The sequence below is a fragment of the Phasianus colchicus genome, chromosome 26 (assembly GCF_987193195.1).
Source record: "Phasianus colchicus chromosome 26, bPhaCol1.hap1.1, whole genome shotgun sequence".
Lineage (NCBI taxonomy): Eukaryota > Metazoa > Chordata > Aves > Galliformes > Phasianidae > Phasianus > Phasianus colchicus.
This window is the reverse complement of record NC_143461.1, coordinates 1459551-1483856: the sequence shown is the minus strand read 5'-3', so window position 1 is coordinate 1483856 and position 24306 is coordinate 1459551. Positions and strand designations below refer to the sequence as shown.

The window sequence follows — 24306 nt, the reverse complement described above, 5'->3', positions numbered from 1 at the left end:
ACTTTTCTGCAGCCCTAATTTGACTCATGAGGGTACAGCCAATCCCGCTGTTCATGGCTCTGAGAAACTTGCTGAAAAGCAGTGGTGAGAATGGAGACCGCTGAGATTTCTTACCATTTGTTCAGAAAACCTTTCAGAAGCACCTCCCAGGATCACTGCTGAGAAACATCTCTCTTCCCACCCTTCATTGGAGCGCTTTTGCAAGGGAAGGAATAAGACAGAGGTGCTGGTTGGGATGCAGGAGATCTTTGGTGAGTGACTATTTGGAAGCAAGGTGATTGCAAGGGGAGGCCCTGCTGCAGAAGGACCTGAGAGTCTGCGCTGCGTGAGCATGGCCGCCACGCCTCCAGCTGTCCTTCTGCCTTATCCACAGTCAGCATAGGGCCAGTGGGTCCTCCCTACGCTGACTCGGTGGGCCACGCAGTTCAGGGGAGACATGCTGAGCAGTGAGGACTGAGGATGGAAAAGAGAGAGAGCAAGAGAGGGGAATGGCAGAAGTGGGTCGTATTTTCTGAACGACCAAGCTGGCCCCAGTGCTCTCTCTCAGGGACTGCGACAATCTTCATGGACTTTGGAGGTCTTTCTACAGGGCCATTGCCAGCAGATTTAGCAGGAAGGAACCTTCTGCCACTCTGGTGACTGTCAAAGCCAACAGCACGCTTTTTCAGGCTGGGCCTGATGGGGAAAAGGTGATGGGTCCCCACCTGTCACACACGTTTGCCAAAGTCTTCAGAGTAGCAGACATCCTGCAGGCACATGGAGTGTTTGCAGAGTAGAGTGAGTGATGCAGAGGCACAGGCTGAGATGCGCCACAGCTTTATTGAGTCAAAAGGGGGAAAGAAAGTTGCGTCCAGGGGAGGACATCAAGCAGGAAGCACCAGGAGCAGAGTCTGCACTAATGGCCATGGTGGATATCCCCCCAGGTGTCCATCTCCCATTCTTCCACAGAGGGAGAAGTGCCATCAGCTCCTCCCTCGGCTGGTCTTCTGGGGTTGACAGACCAGAGGAGCAGAGGTGACAAATAAGAAGTCAGGGGGAAAAGGAGGCAGTGGAAGAGGGGAAAGGCAGACAGGGGCAGCGCATTCTGAGAGTTGGTGCTTGCCCCGCCTTTTTGCAAGAGGCGTTGCTGGGTCCCTATGAAAGGAAGAGCTGAGTGCTCTCTCTCAGGGCCGCTATCAAATTCTGGGCCCCAAGAGGTAATCCTCCGGGACCATCACCAGCAGATTTAGCAGGGGAAGTACCGCCTGCCACTGAAGCGGCCGCCGAAGCCGGAGAGGCCAAAGCCTCCAGAGGAGATGGGCACACCCTCAGAGCTGAGGATGCTGCCAACGGCAGCGGATGTGGAGGATCCCACGGCGGTGCTCTGCGGGAAGGAGCTGAGGATGGGTCCGGGCAGGGTCACCACCACGGGAGAGGGCTGGATGACGACGTTGGAGTCCTGGCACTGCCTGACGCAGGGCTCGTTGCAGCTGCTGCCCAGAGGGGTGGGGCCGCACGGCTGGCAGGGCAGGCGTGGCAGGCACTGGTTGTAGCAGGACATGGCTTGTGTCTGGAGGGTCACCTGTTGGCAGAAAGGGAGGAGCAAAAGAAGGGGAGAGTAAGAAGCAGCCTGCCTTCCCAGCACAAGTGTTCCAAGGCTCAGTGCTGACTGGAGATACGGAGTCTGTGCAAGGAAACCTGTGGCCTTCTCCTTACATTTGGCCCCGCCAAGAGTGACCAGGCACGTTCAGGGTGCTGCCTGGCCCATAGCTCAGGAGACACCTCTGGCAAGACCTAGCATCTGTTGACACCGCACCGGCTGCCCTTTTCTGTCTCCCTGCACTGGTTGCCTTCCCAAGGCCCAACAGAGGATGAAGGCGCTTGCAAGTGCAGAGAAATCCCGGAAGAGGACGGAGCGATGGAAGGGCTTCAGACTCACCTTGTTCCTGGGGTGATGGAGGCAAGAGGAGCGGATGAGAGAGAGAGGAGATGGGCCTTCTTTTATACAGCTCGTGCACCGCCCCAGGCCTACAGTCACTGCATGCGAGCAGTAATTTTCCAGGAGACTCACCTCAGATGCAAATTATGCTTGCCAGTGGTGCAGGTTGTGGTTTTGTTTCCCCTCATTTCAATTCCTCATTTGTGAAATGCCAATTCTTCCAGGCTGACCTCTTTCAAGTGTTGGTGTGAGAGACCTAGGGATTACGCCAGGACAACAACACCAAAATGAACAGAAGTGGATGAGGAAAATGCTGTTGGCCAAACACAAACACAGCAATACGAAGCCTCTTGGGGAAGAAAGCACGGTTGAGTAACGTGAGAGGAATGCAGCCATAGTGTGTGTGTGTGTGCAGTCAGGAACCAAGCGAGGAAAGCCATAGGCCTGATAGAATTCAGTCTGTCAAGGGACGTGAAGGGCAACAAAAAGGGTTCCTACACAGATCTCAATGGTGAAAGGAAAATAAGGTGGGTGTTCTCCTCATGGAAATGGGTGACCTGTTCACTGGGGACAGCAAAAATGCTGAGGTCCTGATTGTCTTCTTTGTTTCTTTCTTATCCAGCAAGTGTGGCTTTTGGGAATTCCATGGCTCAGAGGCCATGCTGAAAAGCTGGAACAATCGAGATGCAGCTTTGGGTCAGGGAAACCTCAAGGAAACTGGATGTGTGTAACACGTTAGGCTTATTTGTCCCATGATGAGATGAGTCCATGAGTGCTGAGGGAGCTGTCCCCACTTGATCAGCATAGGTTGTTGACTGGACTGGGAGAAGTGGCCCAAAACTGGGGGAAAGAGCGTGTTACTCCTGTTTAAGAAGACCAGGAGGGTGGAAGCAGGGAGCTAGGGGACCAGGGTCTTCAGGTCAGTCTCTTGGTAGGAGGCGGAACAGTGCACCCTGGAAAAAACATGGAGCTTGGAAACCATTTCCGTGCTCATGAAGGATGAAAATATCTGCATCGTCACACGCAGCGTGGATTCACAGTGGAGAAGTCATGGATTGCTGGAGGTGATTCATCACAAAGAAACAAGAAGCCTGAAGGATGTGGGAAGAGGACTGTATGCTTTCTTGCTGGAGTTCAGAAAGGCTTTTGACATTGTCCTCCACGAGATGGTCCTAGTGAAGCTGTGGAAGAATGGGCTGAATGAGTGCTCCTGAGCACGGAGAAAAAAAAAACCATCTCAGTTGAAGAGGCAAGCAAGCTCGCCACAAATGAAGAAGGGCTGCGGGGTCCCAGAAGTGTCAGGTGGCTGGGGATGGTCGTGGAATGGAAGTGATGAAGAAGGGCGTATGTTCACAATTTTCTCCTGGACTCAATCAAAGAAGCAATGCGTCCTTGCGGCATGAACAAAACACTTCTCTGCCCTGCTGGCATAGAGGGAGATGTGTTGTGGTGCAAAAGTGCTCGAGAAAATCTTTATTCCTATGGAAAGCTTTCTGAAGAGACTCTCCCTGTGCAAGGCCATTTACAATCTAATTTTGCATTGGCCACGGGTGACCCTTTTGGCGTGGGTCCTCCCCGTCTGTGCATCTGTCTGCAGGCCTGAGCATCACTCGCACCAGGCAATCCTGTCCCTGAGAGGAGGAGGAGCAAGGCACTGTAAAGAAAACCAGCACAGCCGTCAACTCAAAAGGACAGACCTTATTCCGTGGCACTTTTTAGGTAATAGCAGGGCTCTGGAAGGCAATACTCTCCTTCAAAAGAACAACTGATGGTGTGATATCGTTTCTGTGCCTGCAGACTGTGATGAGAGTGCACAGTGCCAAATGAACACAGAAATGTCTTTGCAGAACAGTTAAGCTGTGGGTGAAGACGTGTGCAAGCAGCAGAACATCCCACCTGGCTTCTTAGGGAACAAACAGGTGCTCGTGGAGTAGTCTGAGAGACAGACCTTGAGGGAGAAAGACAAAATGAGTCCCCGGGCAAAGCAGGTTCAAGGTATTCAGAAGTGGGCCGCACTGACATGAGGATATGCCTGCCTGGCTCCAAAGGCGGTTACAAATAAGGTCCTGACATTTCCCAAGACACACATGCCATGCCTGAAGCACAGAATACGTCTTCTACCCGCGCTGACGCGTTTCTGCAAGGAAACTCCTTGTGCCTTTCATCCTGGAACTTGAAAGGTGCCTCCGTGGACCAATTGGGAAGGTCAGAAACAAGAAAATGGAATGACAGGGTTGATGGAAACCAAAACCACAACCTGTGCCATTGGAAAGGATAATTTGCATTTGAGGAGAGTCTCTTGAATAGTTAGTGTGACTGTGGGCCTGGGGCAGTGCACGAGCTGTATAAAAGAAGGCCCGTCTCCTCTCTCTCAGTCATCCATAGCTCTCGCCTTCATCTCCCTGGGAACAAGGTGAGTCTGAATCCCTTTGACCATCATCTGCTTCTCAGGGATTAGTTTGCGCGTATACGTGCCTTTATCCTAGGTTGGATCTTGGGGAAGCAGGTTGGCCTGAGGGAGGGAAGGGGGCAGCCAGTGTGGCATGATGCTGGGCATTACCTGAGGAGTCTCCTTAGCTATGAGCTAGTCAAGGACCTAGCTGTGCCTGTTTGCTCTTGGCCAGAACACTGGGTTCAAAGGGAAGGAGAAGCCACTGGGCTTCCTGACACATCCACCATATCCCTAGTCAACACTGTGCCTTGACTCCCTCCTGCTGGGATGGCAGGCAGCTTCTCACTCACTTCTGAGCTCCTCCCGACCCTCTGTCCCAACAGGCGCCCCTCCAAGACACAAGACATGTCCTGCTACGACCAGTGCGTGCCACGCCTGCAGTGTCGGCCCTGTGGCCCCACCCCTCTGGGCAGCAGCTGCAACGAGCCCTGCGTCAGGCAGTGCCAGGACTCCAACGTCGTCATCCAGCCCTCTCCCGTGGTGGTGACCCTGCCCGGACCCATCCTCAGCTCCTTCCCGCAGAGCACCGCCGTGGGATCCTCCACCTCCGCTGCCGTTGGCAGCATCCTCAGCTCTGAGGGTGTGCCCATCTCCTCTGGAGGCTTTGGCTTCTCCGGCTTTGGCAGCGGCTCCTGTGGCAGGCGGTGCTTCCCCTGCTAAATCTGCTGGCCATGGCCCTGGAGAAAGACCTCCATAGTCCATGAAGTTTGAAGAAGACCTGAGAGAGAGCACCGGGGCGAATCTCATCTCTCGGAAAACATGCTCCGTGACTTCTTTTCCCCCCTTCTACCTTTTTATTTTTTTCCTTTTTTTTTTTTTTTCCTCTGTGTCCTTCCTGCTCACTGTCAACTTTCCTGGACTGTGAGTGCCATTGAATCAGCCTCGGAATGTCCGACTGGCCCTGTGCCATCCACTCAAAGGGCAGATGCGCAGCTGGAGGCAATAGCTGCCATGGCCATGCCGTTCAGACTGTCCTCTGCCCCTGGTGCTTCTGGCAGCAGGGCCTGCCCTTGCATGGACCTTGTTTCCAAATTTTCTCTCATTAAAGATTTAAAGCATTTGAATGTGCACCTCTGTGTTATCCTTTCCCTTGCAAAGGCTGCCCAGTGGAGGCTAGGGGAGAGATGTTTCAAAGTGTTGGTTCTGGGAAAGGGTCCTTCCTTCTCCTTTGGACAATTGGTACTACAGGCTTCTATTATGCATGCCTGGGGTGGAATCACTTTACCTTCCGGTTTCTAAACATTTTGGCTTATGTAGCGATCTCAAGGGTCTTGACTTGGACCAGCACTTTTGAACAACTTTTCAGAGACATGTTTGTCTGGGGTAACACAGCAGAGGAAGTTTTTGAGAAAGGTAAGAAAACAGGGCAAATTCTTCTAATGGTCAGTTTTGACGTAAAGCGAGGTGGAGTCAGTGGTTCCAAAGAAGAGGACCGTTTCCTCAGAGTAAAGCTTCAGGGTGCAATGTCCACATTGCTACGGGTGAGAGCAAGAAGGTAGCAACTATGTCCCCAGCAGCTTTTAGGAAAGAAAGGCAAGCCTTCCCATGGTATTTGCTGTGGGGTCCTGGAAAATGCACCTTCCAGGCCATAGTCAGCTTGAGTGCCCTCTATATGGAGGGAGTGCAAAGAGGGCCTTCTTTGAGTGGGGTCCTGAGCATCATCAAGCCTTTGAACAGATTAAACATGAGGAAGAAGCATTTGAGCAGTTGTACTTGGGCCTGTCCGTGCAGCACCAGCTCGTCCAAGTGGGCTTTCTAGCACAACTGGGGAGAATAGCCTCACCTGGAGCCTCTGGAAGAAAGCCCAGGAGAAACTAGTACAGCACTGACTGACGGAGCATTGGATCAGGCTGCCCAGAGAGGTGGTGAAGTCTCCTTTCCTGGAGATACTCAAAAGTCCCTTAGCATTCTTTCCTCTGCAACCTAGCGTAGGGAACCTTCTCTAGCAAGGGACTTGGACTAGATGACCTCCAGTGGTCCCTTCCAACCGCTGTGCTCCGTCCTTCTGTGACTGATATCATACCATTGTTTTGTCTCTTGCAGAGCAGTGCAAGCACAGCAACCTCTCTCCAACAAAAGCCTGTACGCTGGGGGAAGGCAAGCTGTGGGGAGGAGGCATCAAGGGGGCAGCTGACCTCAAGAGACTCCGGGCTGAGAGTTGGACTGTGGTTTTGCACTAGAAGCTTCTCAGAGCAAAGTTTGGCCTTTCCTAAACCTTCTTATGAAATGCAGCACAGGATGCTTTTCCAAAAATTTGTTGAGGCAGAGACTAGCAGAAGATACGTCAAATACCATGCTTAAAAGCAGAAACTGGAGTGTTCTGACTAACCCAAGATAAGGCAAATCTGCACGGTAGACATAGGAGAGGGCCGAACGACAAGGATAATTTTAATCCTTAGCACAGGGCAGAACAGAGGTTATACAAACTCAACCTGTAAAATGAACGCAATAACCTTGAGAATTACTGCCCTCCTACCTCTATGGAGAAATACAAAATATACTTAAAAGCAACAGATTGGGAGCGGATCTAATACTGAAATATTCCTTAGTGACTGCGCGGGGAAGATTGCGAGCCTGGGATACTCAAACAGTGAGGAACTAGGAGACATGGTAGCACGCATTTTGAGGAAGATAAATAGCGGGGTGTATTTTGCTGAGAAGGCGTGCAGTTTCTCTTTTGTCTCAAGAGAGGGCGTGTCTACCGCTGCAACTGTGAAGAAAATATGCTGCTTCACTGAGGCCCTTTGACTGAGAGTGTTTCTCACCCAAGGGGTACCCCATACCACGTGACGGCACACCAACAATGGAGGTGGAGAAGGGGAAGGAGGAAGGGAGTGTCTCGTTATGAAAACTTCTGTCTTTTCAAGCCACTCCTATGCCTATGGACTCCCTGCATCCCGCAGCATGATAGAATATCACTAGTTGATGGGAAGTAGAGAATGCTTGCTTTCTCTTTCTACACTACCATGCAGCCCCAAACTGGACTCTGTTGCAAGAAAGACATGGGGCGAGTGGAGTGAGCTCTGTGGTGCTATTGGTAGTAGGGCTTTGCCCCCACCTTCCTTCCTTCTTGCTTCACATTGCCGAGCCTATTGATAAAAAAGAAGTAGTGCGAACAGCAAAGTGGATAGCACTCACTGAACTACACTGGATACTTTTCTGCAGCCCTAATTTGACTCATGAGGGTACAGCCAATCCCGCTGTTCATGGCTCTGAGAAACTTGCTGAAAAGCAGTGGTGAGAATGGAGACCGCTGAGATTTCTTACCATTTGTTCAGAAAACCTTTCAGAAGCACCTCCCAGGATCACTGCTGAGAAACATCTCTCTTCCCACCCTTCATTGGAGCGCTTTTGCAAGGGAAGGAATAAGACAGAGGTGCTGGTTGGGATGCAGGAGATCTTTGGTGAGTGACTATTTGGAAGCAAGGTGATTGCAAGGGGAGGCCCTGCTGCAGAAGGACCTGAGAGTCTGCGCTGCGTGAGCATGGCCGCCACGCCTCCAGCTGTCCTTCTGCCTTATCCACAGTCAGCATAGGGCCAGTGGGTCCTCCCTACGCTGACTCGGTGGGCCACGCAGTTCAGGGGAGACATGCTGAGCAGTGAGGACTGAGGATGGAAAAGAGAGAGAGCAAGAGAGGGGAATGGCAGAAGTGGGTCGTATTTTCTGAACGACCAAGCTGGCCCCAGTGCTCTCTCTCAGGGACTGCGACAATCTTCATGGACTTTGGAGGTCTTTCTACAGGGCCATTGCCAGCAGATTTAGCAGGAAGGAACCTTCTGCCACTCTGGTGACTGTCAAAGCCAACAGCACGCTTTTTCAGGCTGGGCCTGATGGGGAAAAGGTGATGGGTCCCCACCTGTCACACACGTTTGCCGAAGTCTTCAGAGTAGCAGACATCCTGCAGGCACATGGAGTGTTTGCAGAGTAGAGTGAGTGATGCAGAGGCACAGGCTGAGATGCGCCACAGCTTTATTGAGTCAAAAGGGGGAAAGAAAGTTGCGTCCAGGGGAGGACATCAAGCAGGAAGCACCAGGAGCAGAGTCTGCACTAATGGCCATGGTGGATATCCCCCCAGGTGTCCATCTCCCATTCTTCCACAGAGGGAGAAGTGCCATCAGCTCCTCCCTCGGCTGGTCTTCTGGGGTTGACAGACCAGAGGAGCAGAGGTGACAAATAAGAAGTCAGGGGGAAAAGGAGGCAGTGGAAGAGGGGAAAGGCAGACAGGGGCAGCGCATTCTGAGAGTTGGTGCTTGCCCCGCCTTTTTGCAAGAGGCGTTGCTGGGTCCCTATGAAAGGAAGAGCTGAGTGCTCTCTCTCAGGGCCGCTATCAAATTCTGGGCCCCAAGAGGTAATCCTCCGGGACCATCACCAGCAGATTTAGCAGGGGAAGTACCGCCTGCCACTGAAGCGGCCGCCGAAGCCGGAGAGGCCAAAGCCTCCAGAGGAGATGGGCACACCCTCAGAGCTGAGGATGCTGCCAACGGCAGCGGATGTGGAGGATCCCACGGCGGTGCTCTGCGGGAAGGAGCTGAGGATGGGTCCGGGCAGGGTCACCACCACGGGAGAGGGCTGGATGACGACGTTGGAGTCCTGGCACTGCCTGACGCAGGGCTCGTTGCAGCTGCTGCCCAGAGGGGTGGGGCCGCACGGCTGGCAGGGCAGGCGTGGCAGGCACTGGTTGTAGCAGGACATGGCTTGTGTCTGGAGGGTCACCTGTTGGCAGAAAGGGAGGAGCAAAAGAAGGGGAGAGTAAGAAGCAGCCTGCCTTCCCAGCACAAGTGTTCCAAGGCTCAGTGCTGACTGGAGATACGGAGTCTGTGCAAGGAAACCTGTGGCCTTCTCCTTACATTTGGCCCCGCCAAGAGTGACCAGGCACGTTCAGGGTGCTGCCTGGCCCATAGCTCAGGAGACACCTCTGGCAAGACCTAGCATCTGTTGACACCGCACCGGCTGCCCTTTTCTGTCTCCCTGCACTGGTTGCCTTCCCAAGGCCCAACAGAGGATGAAGGCGCTTGCAAGTGCAGAGAAATCCCGGAAGAGGACGGAGCGATGGAAGGGCTTCAGACTCACCTTGTTCCTGGGGTGATGGAGGCAAGAGGAGCGGATGAGAGAGAGAGGAGATGGGCCTTCTTTTATACAGCTCGTGCACCGCCCCAGGCCTACAGTCACTGCATGCGAGCAGTAATTTTCCAGGAGACTCACCTCAGATGCAAATTATGCTTGCCAGTGGTGCAGGTTGTGGTTTTGTTTCCCCTCATTTCAATTCCTCATTTGTGAAATGCCAATTCTTCCAGGCTGACCTCTTTCAAGTGTTGGTGTGAGAGACCTAGGGATTACGCCAGGACAACAACACCAAAATGAACAGAAGTGGATGAGGAAAATGCTGTTGGCCAAACACAAACACAGCAATACGAAGCCTCTTGGGGAAGAAAGCACGGTTGAGTAACGTGAGAGGAATGCAGCCATAGTGTGTGTGTGTGTGCAGTCAGGAACCAAGCGAGGAAAGCCATAGGCCTGATAGAATTCAGTCTGTCAAGGGACGTGAAGGGCAACAAAAAGGGTTCCTACACAGATCTCAATGGTGAAAGGAAAATAAGGTGGGTGTTCTCCTCATGGAAATGGGTGACCTGTTCACTGGGGACAGCAAAAATGCTGAGGTCCTGATTGTCTTCTTTGTTTCTTTCTTATCCAGCAAGTGTGACTTTTGGGAATTCCATGGCTCAGAGGCCATGCTGAAAAGCTGGAACAATCGAGATGCAGCTTTGGGTCAGGGAAACCTCGAGGAAACTGGATGTGTGTAACACGTTAGGCTTATTTGTCCCATGATGAGATGAGTCCATGAGTGCTGAGGGAGCTGTCCCCACTTGATCAGCATAGGTTGTTGACTGGACTGGGAGAAGTGGCCCAAAACTGGGGGAAAGAGCGTGTTACTCCTGTTTAAGAAGACCAGGAGGGTGGAAGCAGGGAGCTAGGGGACCAGGGTCTTCAGGTCAGTCTCTTGGTAGGAGGCGGAACAGTGCACCCTGGAAAAAACATGGAGCTTGGAAACCATTTCCGTGCTCATGAAGGATGAAAATATCTGCATCGTCACACGCAGCGTGGATTCACAGTGGAGAAGTCATGGATTGCTGGAGGTGATTCATCACAAAGAAACAAGACGCCTGAAGGATGTGGGAAGAGGACTGTATGCTTTCTTGCTGGAGTTCAGAAAGGCTTTTGACATTGTCCTCCACGAGATGGTCCTAGTGAAGCTGTGGAAGAATGGGCTGAATGAGTGCTCCTGAGCACGGAGAAAAAAAAAACCATCTCAGTTGAAGAGGCAAGCAAGCTCGCCACAAATGAAGAAGGGCTGCGGGGTCCCAGAAGTGTCAGGTGGCTGGGGATGGTCGTGGAATGGAAGTGATGAAGAAGGGCGTATGTTCACAATTTTCTCCTGGACTCAATCAAAGAAGCAATGCGTCCTTGCGGCATGAACAAAACACTTCTCTGCCCTGCTGGCATAGAGGGAGATGTGTTGTGGTGCAAAAGTGCTCGAGAAAATCTTTATTCCTATGGAAAGCTTTCTGAAGAGACTCTCCCTGTGCAAGGCCATTTACAATCTAATTTTGCATTGGCCACGGGTGACCCTTTTGGCGTGGGTCCTCCCCGTCTGTGCATCTGTCTGCAGGCCTGAGCATCACTCGCACCAGGCAATCCTGTCCCTGAGAGGAGGAGGAGCAAGGCACTGTAAAGAAAACCAGCACAGCCGTCAACTCAAAAGGACAGACCTTATTCCGTGGCACTTTTTAGGTAATAGCAGGGCTCTGGAAGGCAATACTCTCCTTCAAAAGAACAACTGATGGTGTGATATCGTTTCTGTGCCTGCAGACTGTGATGAGAGTGCACAGTGCCAAATGAACACAGAAATGTCTTTGCAGAACAGTTAAGCTGTGGGTGAAGACGTGTGCAAGCAGCAGAACATCCCACCTGGCTTCTTAGGGAACAAACAGGTGCTCGTGGAGTAGTCTGAGAGACAGACCTTGAGGGAGAAAGACAAAATGAGTCCCCGGGCAAAGCAGGTTCAAGGTATTCAGAAGTGGGCCGCACTGACATGAGGATATGCCTGCCTGGCTCCAAAGGCGGTTACAAATAAGGTCCTGACATTTCCCAAGACACACATGCCATGCCTGAAGCACAGAATACGTCTTCTACCCGCGCTGACGCGTTTCTGCAAGGAAACTCCTTGTGCCTTTCATCCTGGAACTTGAAAGGTGCCTCCGTGGACCAATTGGGAAGGTCAGAAACAAGAAAATGGAATGACAGGGTTGATGGAAACCAAAACCACAACCTGTGCCATTGGAAAGGATAATTTGCATTTGAGGAGAGTCTCTTGAATAGTTAGTGTGACTGTGGGCCTGGGGCAGTGCACGAGCTGTATAAAAGAAGGCCCGTCTCCTCTCTCTCAGTCATCCATAGCTCTCGCCTTCATCTCCCTGGGAACAAGGTGAGTCTGAATCCCTTTGACCATCATCTGCTTCTCAGGGATTAGTTTGCGCGTATACGTGCCTTTATCCTAGGTTGGATCTTGGGGAAGCAGGTTGGCCTGAGGGAGGGAAGGGGGCAGCCAGTGTGGCATGATGCTGGGCATTACCTGAGGAGTCTCCTTAGCTATGAGCTAGTCAAGGACCTAGCTGTGCCTGTTTGCTCTTGGCCAGAACACTGGGTTCAAAGGGAAGGAGAAGCCACTGGGCTTCCTGACACATCCACCATATCCCTAGTCAACACTGTGCCTTGACTCCCTCCTGCTGGGATGGCAGGCAGCTTCTCACTCACTTCTGAGCTCCTCCCGACCCTCTGTCCCAACAGGCGCCCCTCCAAGACACAAGACATGTCCTGCTACGACCAGTGCGTGCCACGCCTGCAGTGTCGGCCCTGTGGCCCCACCCCTCTGGGCAGCAGCTGCAACGAGCCCTGCGTCAGGCAGTGCCAGGACTCCAACGTCGTCATCCAGCCCTCTCCCGTGGTGGTGACCCTGCCCGGACCCATCCTCAGCTCCTTCCCGCAGAGCACCGCCGTGGGATCCTCCACATCCGCTGCCGTTGGCAGCATCCTCAGCTCTGAGGGTGTGCCCATCTCCTCTGGAGGCTTTGGCTTCTCCGGCTTTGGCAGCGGCTCCTGTGGCAGGCGGTGCTTCCCCTGCTAAATCTGCTGGCCATGGCCCTGGAGAAAGACCTCCATAGTCCATGAAGTTTGAAGAAGACCTGAGAGAGAGCACCGGGGCGAATCTCATCTCTCGGAAAACATGCTCCGTGACTTCTTTTCCCCCCTTCTACCTTTTTATTTTTTTCCTTTTTTTTTTTTTTCCTCTGTGTCCTTCCTGCTCACTGTCAACTTTCCTGGACTGTGAGTGCCATTGAATCAGCCTCGGAATGTCCGACTGGCCCTGTGCCATCCACTCAAAGGGCAGATGCGCAGCTGGAGGCAATAGCTGCCATGGCCATGCCGTTCAGACTGTCCTCTGCCCCTGGTGCTTCTGGCAGCAGGGCCTGCCCTTGCATGGACCTTGTTTCCAAATTTTCTCTCATTAAAGATTTAAAGCATTTGAATGTGCACCTCTGTGTTATCCTTTCCCTTGCAAAGGCTGCCCAGTGGAGGCTAGGGGAGAGATGTTTCAAAGTGTTGGTTCTGGGAAAGGGTCCTTCCTTCTCCTTTGGACAATTGGTACTACAGGCTTCTATTATGCATGCCTGGGGTGGAATCACTTTACCTTCCGGTTTCTAAACATTTTGGCTTATGTAGCGATCTCAAGGGTCTTGACTTGGACCAGCACTTTTGAACAACTTTTCAGAGACATGTTTGTCTGGGGTAACACAGCAGAGGAAGTTTTTGAGAAAGGTAAGAAAACAGGGCAAATTCTTCTAATGGTCAGTTTTGACGTAAAGCGAGGTGGAGTCAGTGGTTCCAAAGAAGAGGACCGTTTCCTCAGAGTAAAGCTTCAGGGTGCAATGTCCACATTGCTACGGGTGAGAGCAAGAAGGTAGCAACTATGTCCCCAGCAGCTTTTAGGAAAGAAAGGCAAGCCTTCCCATGGTATTTGCTGTGGGGTCCTGGAAAATGCACCTTCCAGGCCATAGTCAGCTTGAGTGCCCTCTATATGGAGGGAGTGCAAAGAGGGCCTTCTTTGAGTGGGGTCCTGAGCATCATCAAGCCTTTGAACAGATTAAACATGAGGAAGAAGCATTTGAGCAGTTGTACTTGGGCCTGTCCGTGCAGCACCAGCTCGTCCAAGTGGGCTTTCTAGCACAACTGGGGAGAATAGCCTCACCTGGAGCCTCTGGAAGAAAGCCCAGGAGAAACTAGTACAGCACTGACTGACGGAGCATTGGATCAGGCTGCCCAGAGAGGTGGTGAAGTCTCCTTTCCTGGAGATACTCAAAAGTCCCTTAGCATTCTTTCCTCTGCAACCTAGCGTAGGGAACCTTCTCTAGCAAGGGACTTGGACTAGATGACCTCCAGTGGTCCCTTCCAACCGCTGTGCTCCGTCCTTCTGTGACTGATATCATACCATTGTTTTGTCTCTTGCAGAGCAGTGCAAGCACAGCAACCTCTCTCCAACAAAAGCCTGTACGCTGGGGGAAGGCAAGCTGTGGGGAGGAGGCATCAAGGGGGCAGCTGACCTCAAGAGACTCCGGGCTGAGAGTTGGACTGTGGTTTTGCACTAGAAGCTTCTCAGAGCAAAGTTTGGCCTTTCCTAAACCTTCTTATGAAATGCAGCACAGGATGCTTTTCCAAAAATTTGTTGAGGCAGAGACTAGCAGAAGATACGTCAAATACCATGCTTAAAAGCAGAAACTGGAGTGTTCTGACTAACCCAAGATAAGGCAAATCTGCACGGTAGACATAGGAGAGGGCCGAACGACAAGGATAATTTTAATCCTTAGCACAGGGCAGAACAGAGGTTATACAAACTCAACCTGTAAAATGAACGCAATAACCTTGAGAATTACTGCCCTCCTACCTCTATGGAGAAATACAAAATATACTTAAAAGCAACAGATTGGGAGCGGATCTAATACTGAAATATTCCTTAGTGACTGCGCGGGGAAGATTGCGAGCCTGGGATACTCAAACAGTGAGGAACTAGGAGACATGGTAGCACGCATTTTGAGGAAGATAAATAGCGGGGTGTATTTTGCTGAGAAGGCGTGCAGTTTCTCTTTTGTCTCAAGAGAGGGCGTGTCTACCGCTGCAACTGTGAAGAAAATATGCTGCTTCACTGAGGCCCTTTGACTGAGAGTGTTTCTCACCCAAGGGGTACCCCATACCACGTGACGGCACACCAACAATGGAGGTGGAGAAGGGGAAGGAGGAAGGGAGTGTCTCGTTATGAAAACTTCTGTCTTTTCAAGCCACTCCTATGCCTATGGACTCCCTGCATCCCGCAGCATGATAGAATATCACTAGTTGATGGGAAGTAGAGAATGCTTGCTTTCTCTTTCTACACTACCATGCAGCCCCAAACTGGACTCTGTTGCAAGAAAGACATGGGGCGAGTGGAGTGAGCTCTGTGGTGCTATTGGTAGTAGGGCTTTGCCCCCACCTTCCTTCCTTCTTGCTTCACATTGCCGAGCCTATTGATAAAAAAGAAGTAGTGCGAACAGCAAAGTGGATAGCACTCACTGAACTACACTGGATACTTTTCTGCAGCCCTAATTTGACTCATGAGGGTACAGCCAATCCCGCTGTTCATGGCTCTGAGAAACTTGCTGAAAAGCAGTGGTGAGAATGGAGACCGCTGAGATTTCTTACCATTTGTTCAGAAAACCTTTCAGAAGCACCTCCCAGGATCACTGCTGAGAAACATCTCTCTTCCCACCCTTCATTGGAGCGCTTTTGCAAGGGAAGGAATAAGACAGAGGTGCTGGTTGGGATGCAGGAGATCTTTGGTGAGTGACTATTTGGAAGCAAGGTGATTGCAAGGGGAGGCCCTGCTGCAGAAGGACCTGAGAGTCTGCGCTGCGTGAGCATGGCCGCCACGCCTCCAGCTGTCCTTCTGCCTTATCCACAGTCAGCATAGGGCCAGTGGGTCCTCCCTACGCTGACTCGGTGGGCCACGCAGTTCAGGGGAGACATGCTGAGCAGTGAGGACTGAGGATGGAAAAGAGAGAGAGCAAGAGAGGGGAATGGCAGAAGTGGGTCGTATTTTCTGAACGACCAAGCTGGCCCCAGTGCTCTCTCTCAGGGACTGCGACAATCTTCATGGACTTTGGAGGTCTTTCTACAGGGCCATTGCCAGCAGATTTAGCAGGAAGGAACCTTCTGCCACTCTGGTGACTGTCAAAGCCAACAGCACGCTTTTTCAGGCTGGGCCTGATGGGGAAAAGGTGATGGGTCCCCACCTGTCACACACGTTTGCCAAAGTCTTCAGAGTAGCAGACATCCTGCAGGCACATGGAGTGTTTGCAGAGTAGAGTGAGTGATGCAGAGGCACAGGCTGAGATGCGCCACAGCTTTATTGAGTCAAAAGGGGGAAAGAAAGTTGCGTCCAGGGGAGGACATCAAGCAGGAAGCACCAGGAGCAGAGTCTGCACTAATGGCCATGGTGGATATCCCCCCAGGTGTCCATCTCCCATTCTTCCACAGAGGGAGAAGTGCCATCAGCTCCTCCCTCGGCTGGTCTTCTGGGGTTGACAGACCAGAGGAGCAGAGGTGACAAATAAGAAGTCAGGGGGAAAAGGAGGCAGTGGAAGAGGGGAAAGGCAGACAGGGGCAGCGCATTCTGAGAGTTGGTGCTTGCCCCGCCTTTTTGCAAGAGGCGTTGCTGGGTCCCTATGAAAGGAAGAGCTGAGTGCTCTCTCTCAGGGCCGCTATCAAATTCTGGGCCCCAAGAGGTAATCCTCCGGGACCATCACCAGCAGATTTAGCAGGGGAAGTACCGCCTGCCACTGAAGCGGCCGCCGAAGCCGGAGAGGCCAAAGCCTCCAGAGGAGATGGGCACACCCTCAGAGCTGAGGATGCTGCCAACGGCAGCGGATGTGGAGGATCCCACGGCGGTGCTCTGCGGGAAGGAGCTGAGGATGGGTCCGGGCAGGGTCACCACCACGGGAGAGGGCTGGATGACGACGTTGGAGTCCTGGCACTGCCTGACGCAGGGCTCGTTGCAGCTGCTGCCCAGAGGGGTGGGGCCGCACGGCTGGCAGGGCAGGCGTGGCAGGCACTGGTTGTAGCAGGACATGGCTTGTGTCTGGAGGGTCACCTGTTGGCAGAAAGGGAGGAGCAAAAGAAGGGGAGAGTAAGAAGCAGCCTGCCTTCCCAGCACAAGTGTTCCAAGGCTCAGTGCTGACTGGAGATACGGAGTCTGTGCAAGGAAACCTGTGGCCTTCTCCTTACATTTGGCCCCGCCAAGAGTGACCAGGCACGTTCAGGGTGCTGCCTGGCCCATAGCTCAGGAGACACCTCTGGCAAGACCTAGCATCTGTTGACACCGCACCGGCTGCCCTTTTCTGTCTCCCTGCACTGGTTGCCTTCCCAAGGCCCAACAGAGGATGAAGGCGCTTGCAAGTGCAGAGAAATCCCGGAAGAGGACGGAGTGATGGAAGGGCTTCAGACTCACCTTGTTCCTGGGGTGATGGAGGCAAGAGGAGCGGATGAGAGAGAGAGGAATTGGGCCTTCTTTTATACAGCTCGTGCACCGCCCCAGGCCTACAGTCACTGCATGCGAGCAGTAATTTTCCAGGAGACTCACCTCAGATGCAAATTATGCTTGCCAGTGGTGCAGGTTGTGGTTTTGTTTCCCCTCATTTCAATTCCTCATTTGTGAAATGCCAATTCTTCCAGGCTGACCTCTTTCAAGTGTTGGTGTGAGAGACCTAGGGATTACGCCAGGACAACAACACCAAAATGAACAGAAGTGGATGAGGAAAATGCTGTTGGCCAAACACAAACACAGCAATACGAAGCCTCTTGGGGAAGAAAGCACGGTTGAGTAACGTGAGAGGAATGCAGCCATAGTGTGTGTGTGTGTGCAGTCAGGAACCAAGCGAGGAAAGCCATAGGCCTGATAGAATTCAGTCTGTCAAGGGACGTGAAGGGCAACAAAAAGGGTTCCTACACAGATCTCAATGGTGAAAGGAAAATAAGGTGGGTGTTCTCCTCATGGAAATGGGTGACCTGTTCACTGGGGACAGCAAAAATGCTGAGGTCCTGATTGTCTTCTTTGTTTCTTTCTTATCCAGCAAGTGTGGCTTTTGGGAATTCCATGGCTCAGAGGCCATGCTGAAAAGCTGGAACAATCGAGATGCAGCTTTGGGTCAGGGAAACCTCGAGGAAACTGGATGTGTGTAACACGTTAGGCTTATTTGTCCCATGATGAGATGAGTCCATGAGTGCTGAGGGAGCTGTCCCCACTTGATCAGCATAGGTTGTTGACTGGACTGGGAGAAGTGGCCCAAAACTGGGGGAAAGAGCGTGTTACTCCTGTTTAAGAAGACCAGGAGGGTGGAAGCAGGGAGCTAGGGGACCAGGGTCTTCAGGTCAGTCTCTTGGTAGGAGGCGGAACAGTGCACCCTGGAAAAAACATGGAGCTTGGAAACCATTTCCGTGCTCATGAAGGATGAAAATATCTGCATCGTCACACGCAGCGTGGATTCACAGTGGAGAAGTCATGGATTGCTGGAGGTGATTCATCACAAAGAAACAAGAAGCCTGAAGGATGTGGGAAGAGGACTGTATGCTTTCTTGCTGGAGTTCAGAAAGGCTTTTGACATTGTCCTCCACGAGATGGTCCTAGTGAAGCTGTGGAAGAATGGGCTGAATGAGTGCTCCTGAGCACGGAGAAAAAAAAAACCATCTCAGTTGAAGAGGCAAGCAAGCTCGCCACAAATGAAGAAGGGCTGCGGGGTCCCAGAAGTGTCAGGTGGCTGGGGATGGTCGTGGAATGGAAGTGATGAAGAAGGGCGTATGTTCACAATTTTCTCCTGGACTCAATCAAAGAAGCAATGCGTCCTTGCGGCATGAACAAAACACTTCTCTGCCCTGCTGGCATAGAGGGAGATGTGTTGTGGTGCAAAAGTGCTCGAGAAAATCTTTATTCCTATGGAAAGCTTTCTGAAGAGACTCTCCCTGTGCAAGGCCATTTACAATCTAATTTTGCATTGGCCACGGGTGACCCTTTTGGCGTGGGTCCTCCCCGTCTGTGCATCTGTCTGCAGGCCTGAGCATCACTCGCACCAGGCAATCCTGTCCCTGAGAGGAGGAGGAGCAAGGCACTGTAAAGAAAACCAGCACAGCCGTCAACTCAAAAGGACAGACCTTATTCCGTGGCACTTTTTAGGTAATAGCAGGGCTCTGGAAGGCAATACTCTCCTTCAAAAGAACAACTGATGGTGTGATATCGTTTCTGTGCCTGCAGACTGTGATGAGAGTGCACAGTGCCAAATGAACACAGAAATGTCTTTGCAGAACAGTTAAGCTGTGGGTGAAGACGTGTGCAAGCAGCAGAACATCCCACCTGGCTTCTTAGGGAACAAACAGGTGCTCGTGGAGTAGTCTGAGAGACAGACCTTGAGGGAGAAAGACAAAATGAGTCCCCAGGCAAAGCAGGTTCAAGGTATTCAGAAGTGGGCCGCACTGACATGAGGATATGCCTGCCTGGCTCCAAAGGCGGTTACAAATAAGGTCCTGACATTTCCCAAGACACACATGCCATGCCTGAAGCACAGAATACGTCTTCTACCCGCGCTGACGCGTTTCTGCAAGGAAACTCCTTGTGCCTTTCATCCTGGAACTTGAAAGGTGCCTCCGTGGACCAATTGGGAAGGTCAGAAACAAGAAAATGGAATGACAGGGTTGATGGAAACCAAAACCACAACCTGTGCCATTGGAAAGGATAATTTGCATTTGAGGAGAGTCTCTTGAATAGTTAGTGTGACTGTGGGCCTGGGGCAGTGCACGAGCTGTATAAAAGAAGGCCCGTCTCCTCTCTCTCAGTCATCCATAGCTCTCGCCTTCATCTCCCTGGGAACAAGGTGAGTCTGAATCCCTTTGACCATCATCTGCTTCTCAGGGATTAGTTTGCGCGTATACGTGCCTTTATCCTAGGTTGGATCTTGGGGAAGCAGGTTGGCCTGAGGGAGGGAAGGGGGCAGCCAGTGTGGCATGATGCTGGGCATTACCTGAGGAGTCTCCTTAGCTATGAGCTAGTCAAGGACCTAGCTGTGCCTGTTTGCTCTTGGCCAGAACACTGGGTTCAAAGGGAAGGAGAAGCCACTGGGCTTCCTGACACATCCACCATATCCCTAGTCAACACTGTGCCTTGACTCCCTCCTGCTGGGATGGCAGGCAGCTTCTCACTCACTTCTGAGCTCCTCCCGACCCTCTGTCCCAACAGGCGCCCCTCCAAGACACAAGACATGTCCTGCTACGACCAGTGCGTGCCACGCCTGCAGTGTCGGCCCTGTGGCCCCACCCCTCTGGGCAGCAGCTGCAACGAGCCCTGCGTCAGGCAGTGCCAGGACTCCAACGTCGTCATCCAGCCCTCTCCCGTGGTGGTGACCCTGCCCGGACCCATCCTCAGCTCCTTCCCGCAGAGCACCGCCGTGGGATCCTCCACATCCGCTGCCGTTGGCAGCATCCTCAGCTCTGAGGGTGTGCCCATCTCCTCTGGAGGCTTTGGCTTCTCCGGCTTTGGCAGCGGCTCCTGTGGCAGGCGGTGCTTCCCCTGCTAAATCTGCTGGCCATGGCCCTGGAGAAAGACCTCCATAGTCCATGAAGTTTGAAGAAGACCTGAGAGAGAGCACCGGGGCGAATCTCATCTCTCGGAAAACATGCTCCGTGACTTCTTTTCCCCCCTTCTACCTTTTTATTTTTTTCCTTTTTTTTTTTTTTCCTCTGTGTCCTTCCTGCTCACTGTCAACTTTCCTGGACTGTGAGTGCCATTGAATCAGCCTCGGAATGTCCGACTGGCCCTGTGCCATCCACTCAAAGGGCAGATGCGCAGCTGGAGGCAATAGCTGCCATGGCCATGCCGTTCAGACTGTCCTCTGCCCCTGGTGCTTCTGGCAGCAGGGCCTGCCCTTGCATGGACCTTGTTTCCAAATTTTCTCTCATTAAAGATTTAAAGCATTTGAATGTGCACCTCTGTGTTATCCTTTCCCTTGCAAAGGCTGCCCAGTGGAGGCTAGGGGAGAGATGTTTCAAAGTGTTGGTTCTGGGAAAGGGTCCTTCCTTCTCCTTTGGACAATTGGTACTACAGGCTTCTATTATGCATGCCTGGGGTGGAATCACTTTACCTTCCGGTTTCTAAACATTTTGGCTTATGTAGCGATCTCAAGGGTCTTGACTTGGACCAGCACTTTTGAACAACTTTTCAGAGACATGTTTGTCTGGGGTAACACAGCAGAGGAAGTTTTTGAGAAAGGTAAGAAAACAGGGCAAATTCTTCTAATGGTCAGTTTTGACGTAAAGCGAGGTGGAGTCAGTGGTTCCAAAGAAGAGGACCGTTTCCTCAGAGTAAAGCTTCAGGGTGCAATGTCCACATTGCTACGGGTGAGAGCAAGAAGGTAGCAACTATGTCCCCAGCAGCTTTTAGGAAAGAAAGGCAAGCCTTCCCATGGTATTTGCTGTGGGGTCCTGGAAAATGCACCTTCCAGGCCATAGTCAGCTTGAGTGCCCTCTATATGGAGGGAGTGCAAAGAGGGCCTTCTTTGAGTGGGGTCCTGAGCATCATCAAGCCTTTGAACAGATTAAACATGAGGAAGAAGCATTTGAGCAGTTGTACTTGGGCCTGTCCGTGCAGCACCAGCTCGTCCAAGTGGGCTTTCTAGCACAACTGGGGAGAATAGCCTCACCTGGAGCCTCTGGAAGAAAGCCCAGGAGAAACTAGTACAGCACTGACTGACGGAGCATTGGATCAGGCTGCCCAGAGAGGTGGTGAAGTCTCCTTTCCTGGAGATACTCAAAAGTCCCTTAGCATTCTTTCCTCTGCAACCTAGCGTAGGGAACCTTCTCTAGCAAGGGACTTGGACTAGATGACCTCCAGTGGTCCCTTCCAACCGCTGTGCTCCGTCCTTCTGTGACTGATATCATACCATTGTTTTGTCTCTTGCAGAGCAGTGCAAGCACAGCAACCTCTCTCCAACAAAAGCCTGTACGCTGGGGGAAGGCAAGCTGTGGGGAGGAGGCATCAAGGGGGCAGCTGACCTCAAGAGACTCCGGGCTGAGAGTTGGACTGTGGTTTTGCACTAGAAGCTTCTCAGAGCAAAGTTTGGCCTTTCCTAAACCTTCTTATGAAATGCAGCACAGGATGCTTTTCCAAAAATTTGTTGAGGCAGAGACTAGCAGAAGATACGTCAAATACCATGCTTAAAAGCAGAAACTGGAGTGTTCTGACTAACCCAAGATAAGGCAAATCTGCACGGTAGACATAGGAGAGGGCCGAACGACAAGGATAATTTTAATCCTTAGCACAGGGCAGAACAGAGGTTATACAAACTCAACCTGTAAAATGAACGCAATAACCTTGAGAATTACTGCCCTCCTACCTCTATGGAGAAATACAAAATATACTTAAAAGCAACAGATTGGGAGCGGATCTAATACTGAAATATTCCTTAGTGACTGCGCGGGGAAGATTGCGAGCCTGGGATACTCAAACAGTGAGGAACTAGGAGACATGGTAGCACGCATTTTGAGGAAGATAAATAGCGGGGTGTATTTTGCTGAGAAGGCGTGCAGTTTCTCTTTTGTCTCAAGAGAGGGCGTGTCTACCGCTGCAACTGTGAAGAAAATATGCTGCTTCACTGAGGCCCTTTGACTGAGAGTGTTTCTCACCCAAGGGGTACCCCATACCACGTGACGGCACACCAACAATGGAGGTGGAGAAGGGGAAGGAGGAAGGGAGTGTCTCGTTATGAAAACTTCTGTCTTTTCAAGCCACTCCTATGCCTATGGACTCCCTGCATCCCGCAGCATGATAGAATATCACTAGTTGATGGGAAGTAGAGAATGCTTGCTTTCTCTTTCTACACTACCATGCAGCCCCAAACTGGACTCTGTTGCAAGAAAGACATGGGGCGAGTGGAGTGAGCTCTGTGGTGCTATTGGTAGTAGGGCTTTGCCCCCACCTTCCTTCCTTCTTGCTTCACATTGCCGAGCCTATTGATAAAAAAGAAGTAGTGCGAACAGCAAAGTGGATAGCACTCACTGAACTACACTGGATACTTTTCTGCAGCCCTAATTTGACTCATGAGGGTACAGCCAATCCCGCTGTTCATGGCTCTGAGAAACTTGCTGAAAAGCAGTGGTGAGAATGGAGACCGCTGAGATTTCTTACCATTTGTTCAGAAAACCTTTCAGAAGCACCTCCCAGGATCACTGCTGAGAAACATCTCTCTTCCCACCCTTCATTGGAGCGCTTTTGCAAGGGAAGGAATAAGACAGAGGTGCTGGTTGGGATGCAGGAGATCTTTGGTGAGTGACTATTTGGAAGCAAGGTGATTGCAAGGGGAGGCCCTGCTGCAGAAGGACCTGAGAGTCTGCGCTGCGTGAGCATGGCCGCCACGCCTCCAGCTGTCCTTCTGCCTTATCCACAGTCAGCATAGGGCCAGTGGGTCCTCCCTACGCTGACTCGGTGGGCCACGCAGTTCAGGGGAGACATGCTGAGCAGTGAGGACTGAGGATGGAAAAGAGAGAGAGCAAGAGAGGGGAATGGCAGAAGTGGGTCGTATTTTCTGAACGACCAAGCTGGCCCCAGTGCTCTCTCTCAGGGACTGCGACAATCTTCATGGACTTTGGAGGTCTTTCTACAGGGCCATTGCCAGCAGATTTAGCAGGAAGGAACCTTCTGCCACTCTGGTGACTGTCAAAGCCAACAGCACGCTTTTTCAGGCTGGGCCTGATGGGGAAAAGGTGATGGGTCCCCACCTGTCACACACGTTTGCCAAAGTCTTCAGAGTAGCAGACATCCTGCAGGCACATGGAGTGTTTGCAGAGTAGAGTGAGTGATGCAGAGGCACAGGCTGAGATGCGCCACAGCTTTATTGAGTCAAAAGGGGGAAAGAAAGTTGCGTCCAGGGGAGGACATCAAGCAGGAAGCACCAGGAGCAGAGTCTGCACTAATGGCCATGGTGGATATCCCCCCAGGTGTCCATCTCCCATTCTTCCACAGAGGGAGAAGTGCCATCAGCTCCTCCCTCGGCTGGTCTTCTGGGGTTGACAGACCAGAGGAGCAGAGGTGACAAATAAGAAGTCAGGGGGAAAAGGAGGCAGTGGAAGAGGGGAAAGGCAGACAGGGGCAGCGCATTCTGAGAGTTGGTGCTTGCCCCGCCTTTTTGCAAGAGGCGTTGCTGGGTCCCTATGAAAGGAAGAGCTGAGTGCTCTCTCTCAGGGCCGCTATCAAATTCTGGGCCCCAAGAGGTAATCCTCCGGGACCATCACCAGCAGATTTAGCAGGGGAAGTACCGCCTGCCACTGAAGCGGCCGCCGAAGCCGGAGAGGCCAAAGCCTCCAGAGGAGATGGGCACACCCTCAGAGCTGAGGATGCTGCCAACGGCAGCGGATGTGGAGGATCCCACGGCGGTGCTCTGCGGGAAGGAGCTGAGGATGGGTCCGGGCAGGGTCACCACCACGGGAGAGGGCTGGATGACGACGTTGGAGTCCTGGCACTGCCTGACGCAGGGCTCGTTGCAGCTGCTGCCCAGAGGGGTGGGGCCGCACGGCTGGCAGGGCAGGCGTGGCAGGCACTGGTTGTAGCAGGACATGGCTTGTGTCTGGAGGGTCACCTGTTGGCAGAAAGGGAGGAGCAAAAGAAGGGGAGAGTAAGAAGCAGCCTGCCTTCCCAGCACAAGTGTTCCAAGGCTCAGTGCTGACTGGAGATACGGAGTCTGTGCAAGGAAACCTGTGGCCTTCTCCTTACATTTGGCCCCGCCAAGAGTGACCAGGCACGTTCAGGGTGCTGCC

At 52.2% G+C, this 24306-nt stretch overlaps 7 protein-coding genes across 7 annotated transcripts; 3 read left to right on the top strand and 4 right to left on the bottom strand.

Annotated features, from left to right (window-relative positions):
- Nucleotides 1–1225: 1225 nt before the first annotated feature.
- Nucleotides 1226–1540, bottom strand: LOC149914949 (feather keratin 1-like). Its single transcript, XM_090125200.1, has one exon. The coding sequence runs from the start codon at nucleotides 1538–1540 to the stop codon at nucleotides 1226–1228; it is 315 nt and encodes a 104-aa protein (XP_089981326.1).
- A 3175-nt stretch (nucleotides 1541–4715) lies between these two features.
- On the top strand, nucleotides 4716–5030 carry LOC149914948 (feather keratin 1-like). Its single transcript, XM_090125046.1, has one exon. The coding sequence runs from the start codon at nucleotides 4716–4718 to the stop codon at nucleotides 5028–5030; it is 315 nt and encodes a 104-aa protein (XP_089981172.1).
- A 3718-nt stretch (nucleotides 5031–8748) lies between these two features.
- On the bottom strand, nucleotides 8749–9063 carry LOC149914947 (feather keratin 1-like). Its single transcript, XM_090125201.1, has one exon. It carries the CDS (start codon nucleotides 9061–9063, stop codon nucleotides 8749–8751), a length of 315 nt encoding a protein of 104 aa, XP_089981327.1.
- A 3175-nt stretch (nucleotides 9064–12238) lies between these two features.
- Nucleotides 12239–12553, top strand: LOC149914946 (feather keratin 1-like). The gene has a single exon (XM_090125339.1). The coding sequence runs from the start codon at nucleotides 12239–12241 to the stop codon at nucleotides 12551–12553; it is 315 nt and encodes a 104-aa protein (XP_089981465.1).
- Nucleotides 12554–16270: 3717 nt separating this feature from the next.
- On the bottom strand, nucleotides 16271–16585 carry LOC149914945 (feather keratin 1-like). The gene has a single exon (XM_090125109.1). It carries the CDS (start codon nucleotides 16583–16585, stop codon nucleotides 16271–16273), a length of 315 nt encoding a protein of 104 aa, XP_089981235.1.
- A 3175-nt stretch (nucleotides 16586–19760) lies between these two features.
- LOC149914944 (feather keratin 1-like) lies at nucleotides 19761–20075 on the top strand. The gene has a single exon (XM_090125237.1). It carries the CDS (start codon nucleotides 19761–19763, stop codon nucleotides 20073–20075), a length of 315 nt encoding a protein of 104 aa, XP_089981363.1.
- Nucleotides 20076–23792: 3717 nt separating this feature from the next.
- On the bottom strand, nucleotides 23793–24107 carry LOC149914943 (feather keratin 1-like). Its single transcript, XM_090125106.1, has one exon. It carries the CDS (start codon nucleotides 24105–24107, stop codon nucleotides 23793–23795), a length of 315 nt encoding a protein of 104 aa, XP_089981232.1.
- Nucleotides 24108–24306: the final 199 nt, after the last annotated feature.

Excerpts from the sequence above, each read along its gene's own strand:
- LOC149914949 (XM_090125200.1), bottom strand. The coding sequence starts at position 1,540 with ATGTCCTGCTACAACCAGTGCCTGCCACGCCTGCCCTGCCAGCCGTGC.
- LOC149914948 (XM_090125046.1), top strand. The coding sequence starts at position 4,716 with ATGTCCTGCTACGACCAGTGCGTGCCACGCCTGCAGTGTCGGCCCTGT.
- LOC149914947 (XM_090125201.1), bottom strand. The coding sequence starts at position 9,063 with ATGTCCTGCTACAACCAGTGCCTGCCACGCCTGCCCTGCCAGCCGTGC.
- LOC149914946 (XM_090125339.1), top strand. The coding sequence starts at position 12,239 with ATGTCCTGCTACGACCAGTGCGTGCCACGCCTGCAGTGTCGGCCCTGT.
- LOC149914945 (XM_090125109.1), bottom strand. The coding sequence starts at position 16,585 with ATGTCCTGCTACAACCAGTGCCTGCCACGCCTGCCCTGCCAGCCGTGC.
- LOC149914944 (XM_090125237.1), top strand. The coding sequence starts at position 19,761 with ATGTCCTGCTACGACCAGTGCGTGCCACGCCTGCAGTGTCGGCCCTGT.
- LOC149914943 (XM_090125106.1), bottom strand. The coding sequence starts at position 24,107 with ATGTCCTGCTACAACCAGTGCCTGCCACGCCTGCCCTGCCAGCCGTGC.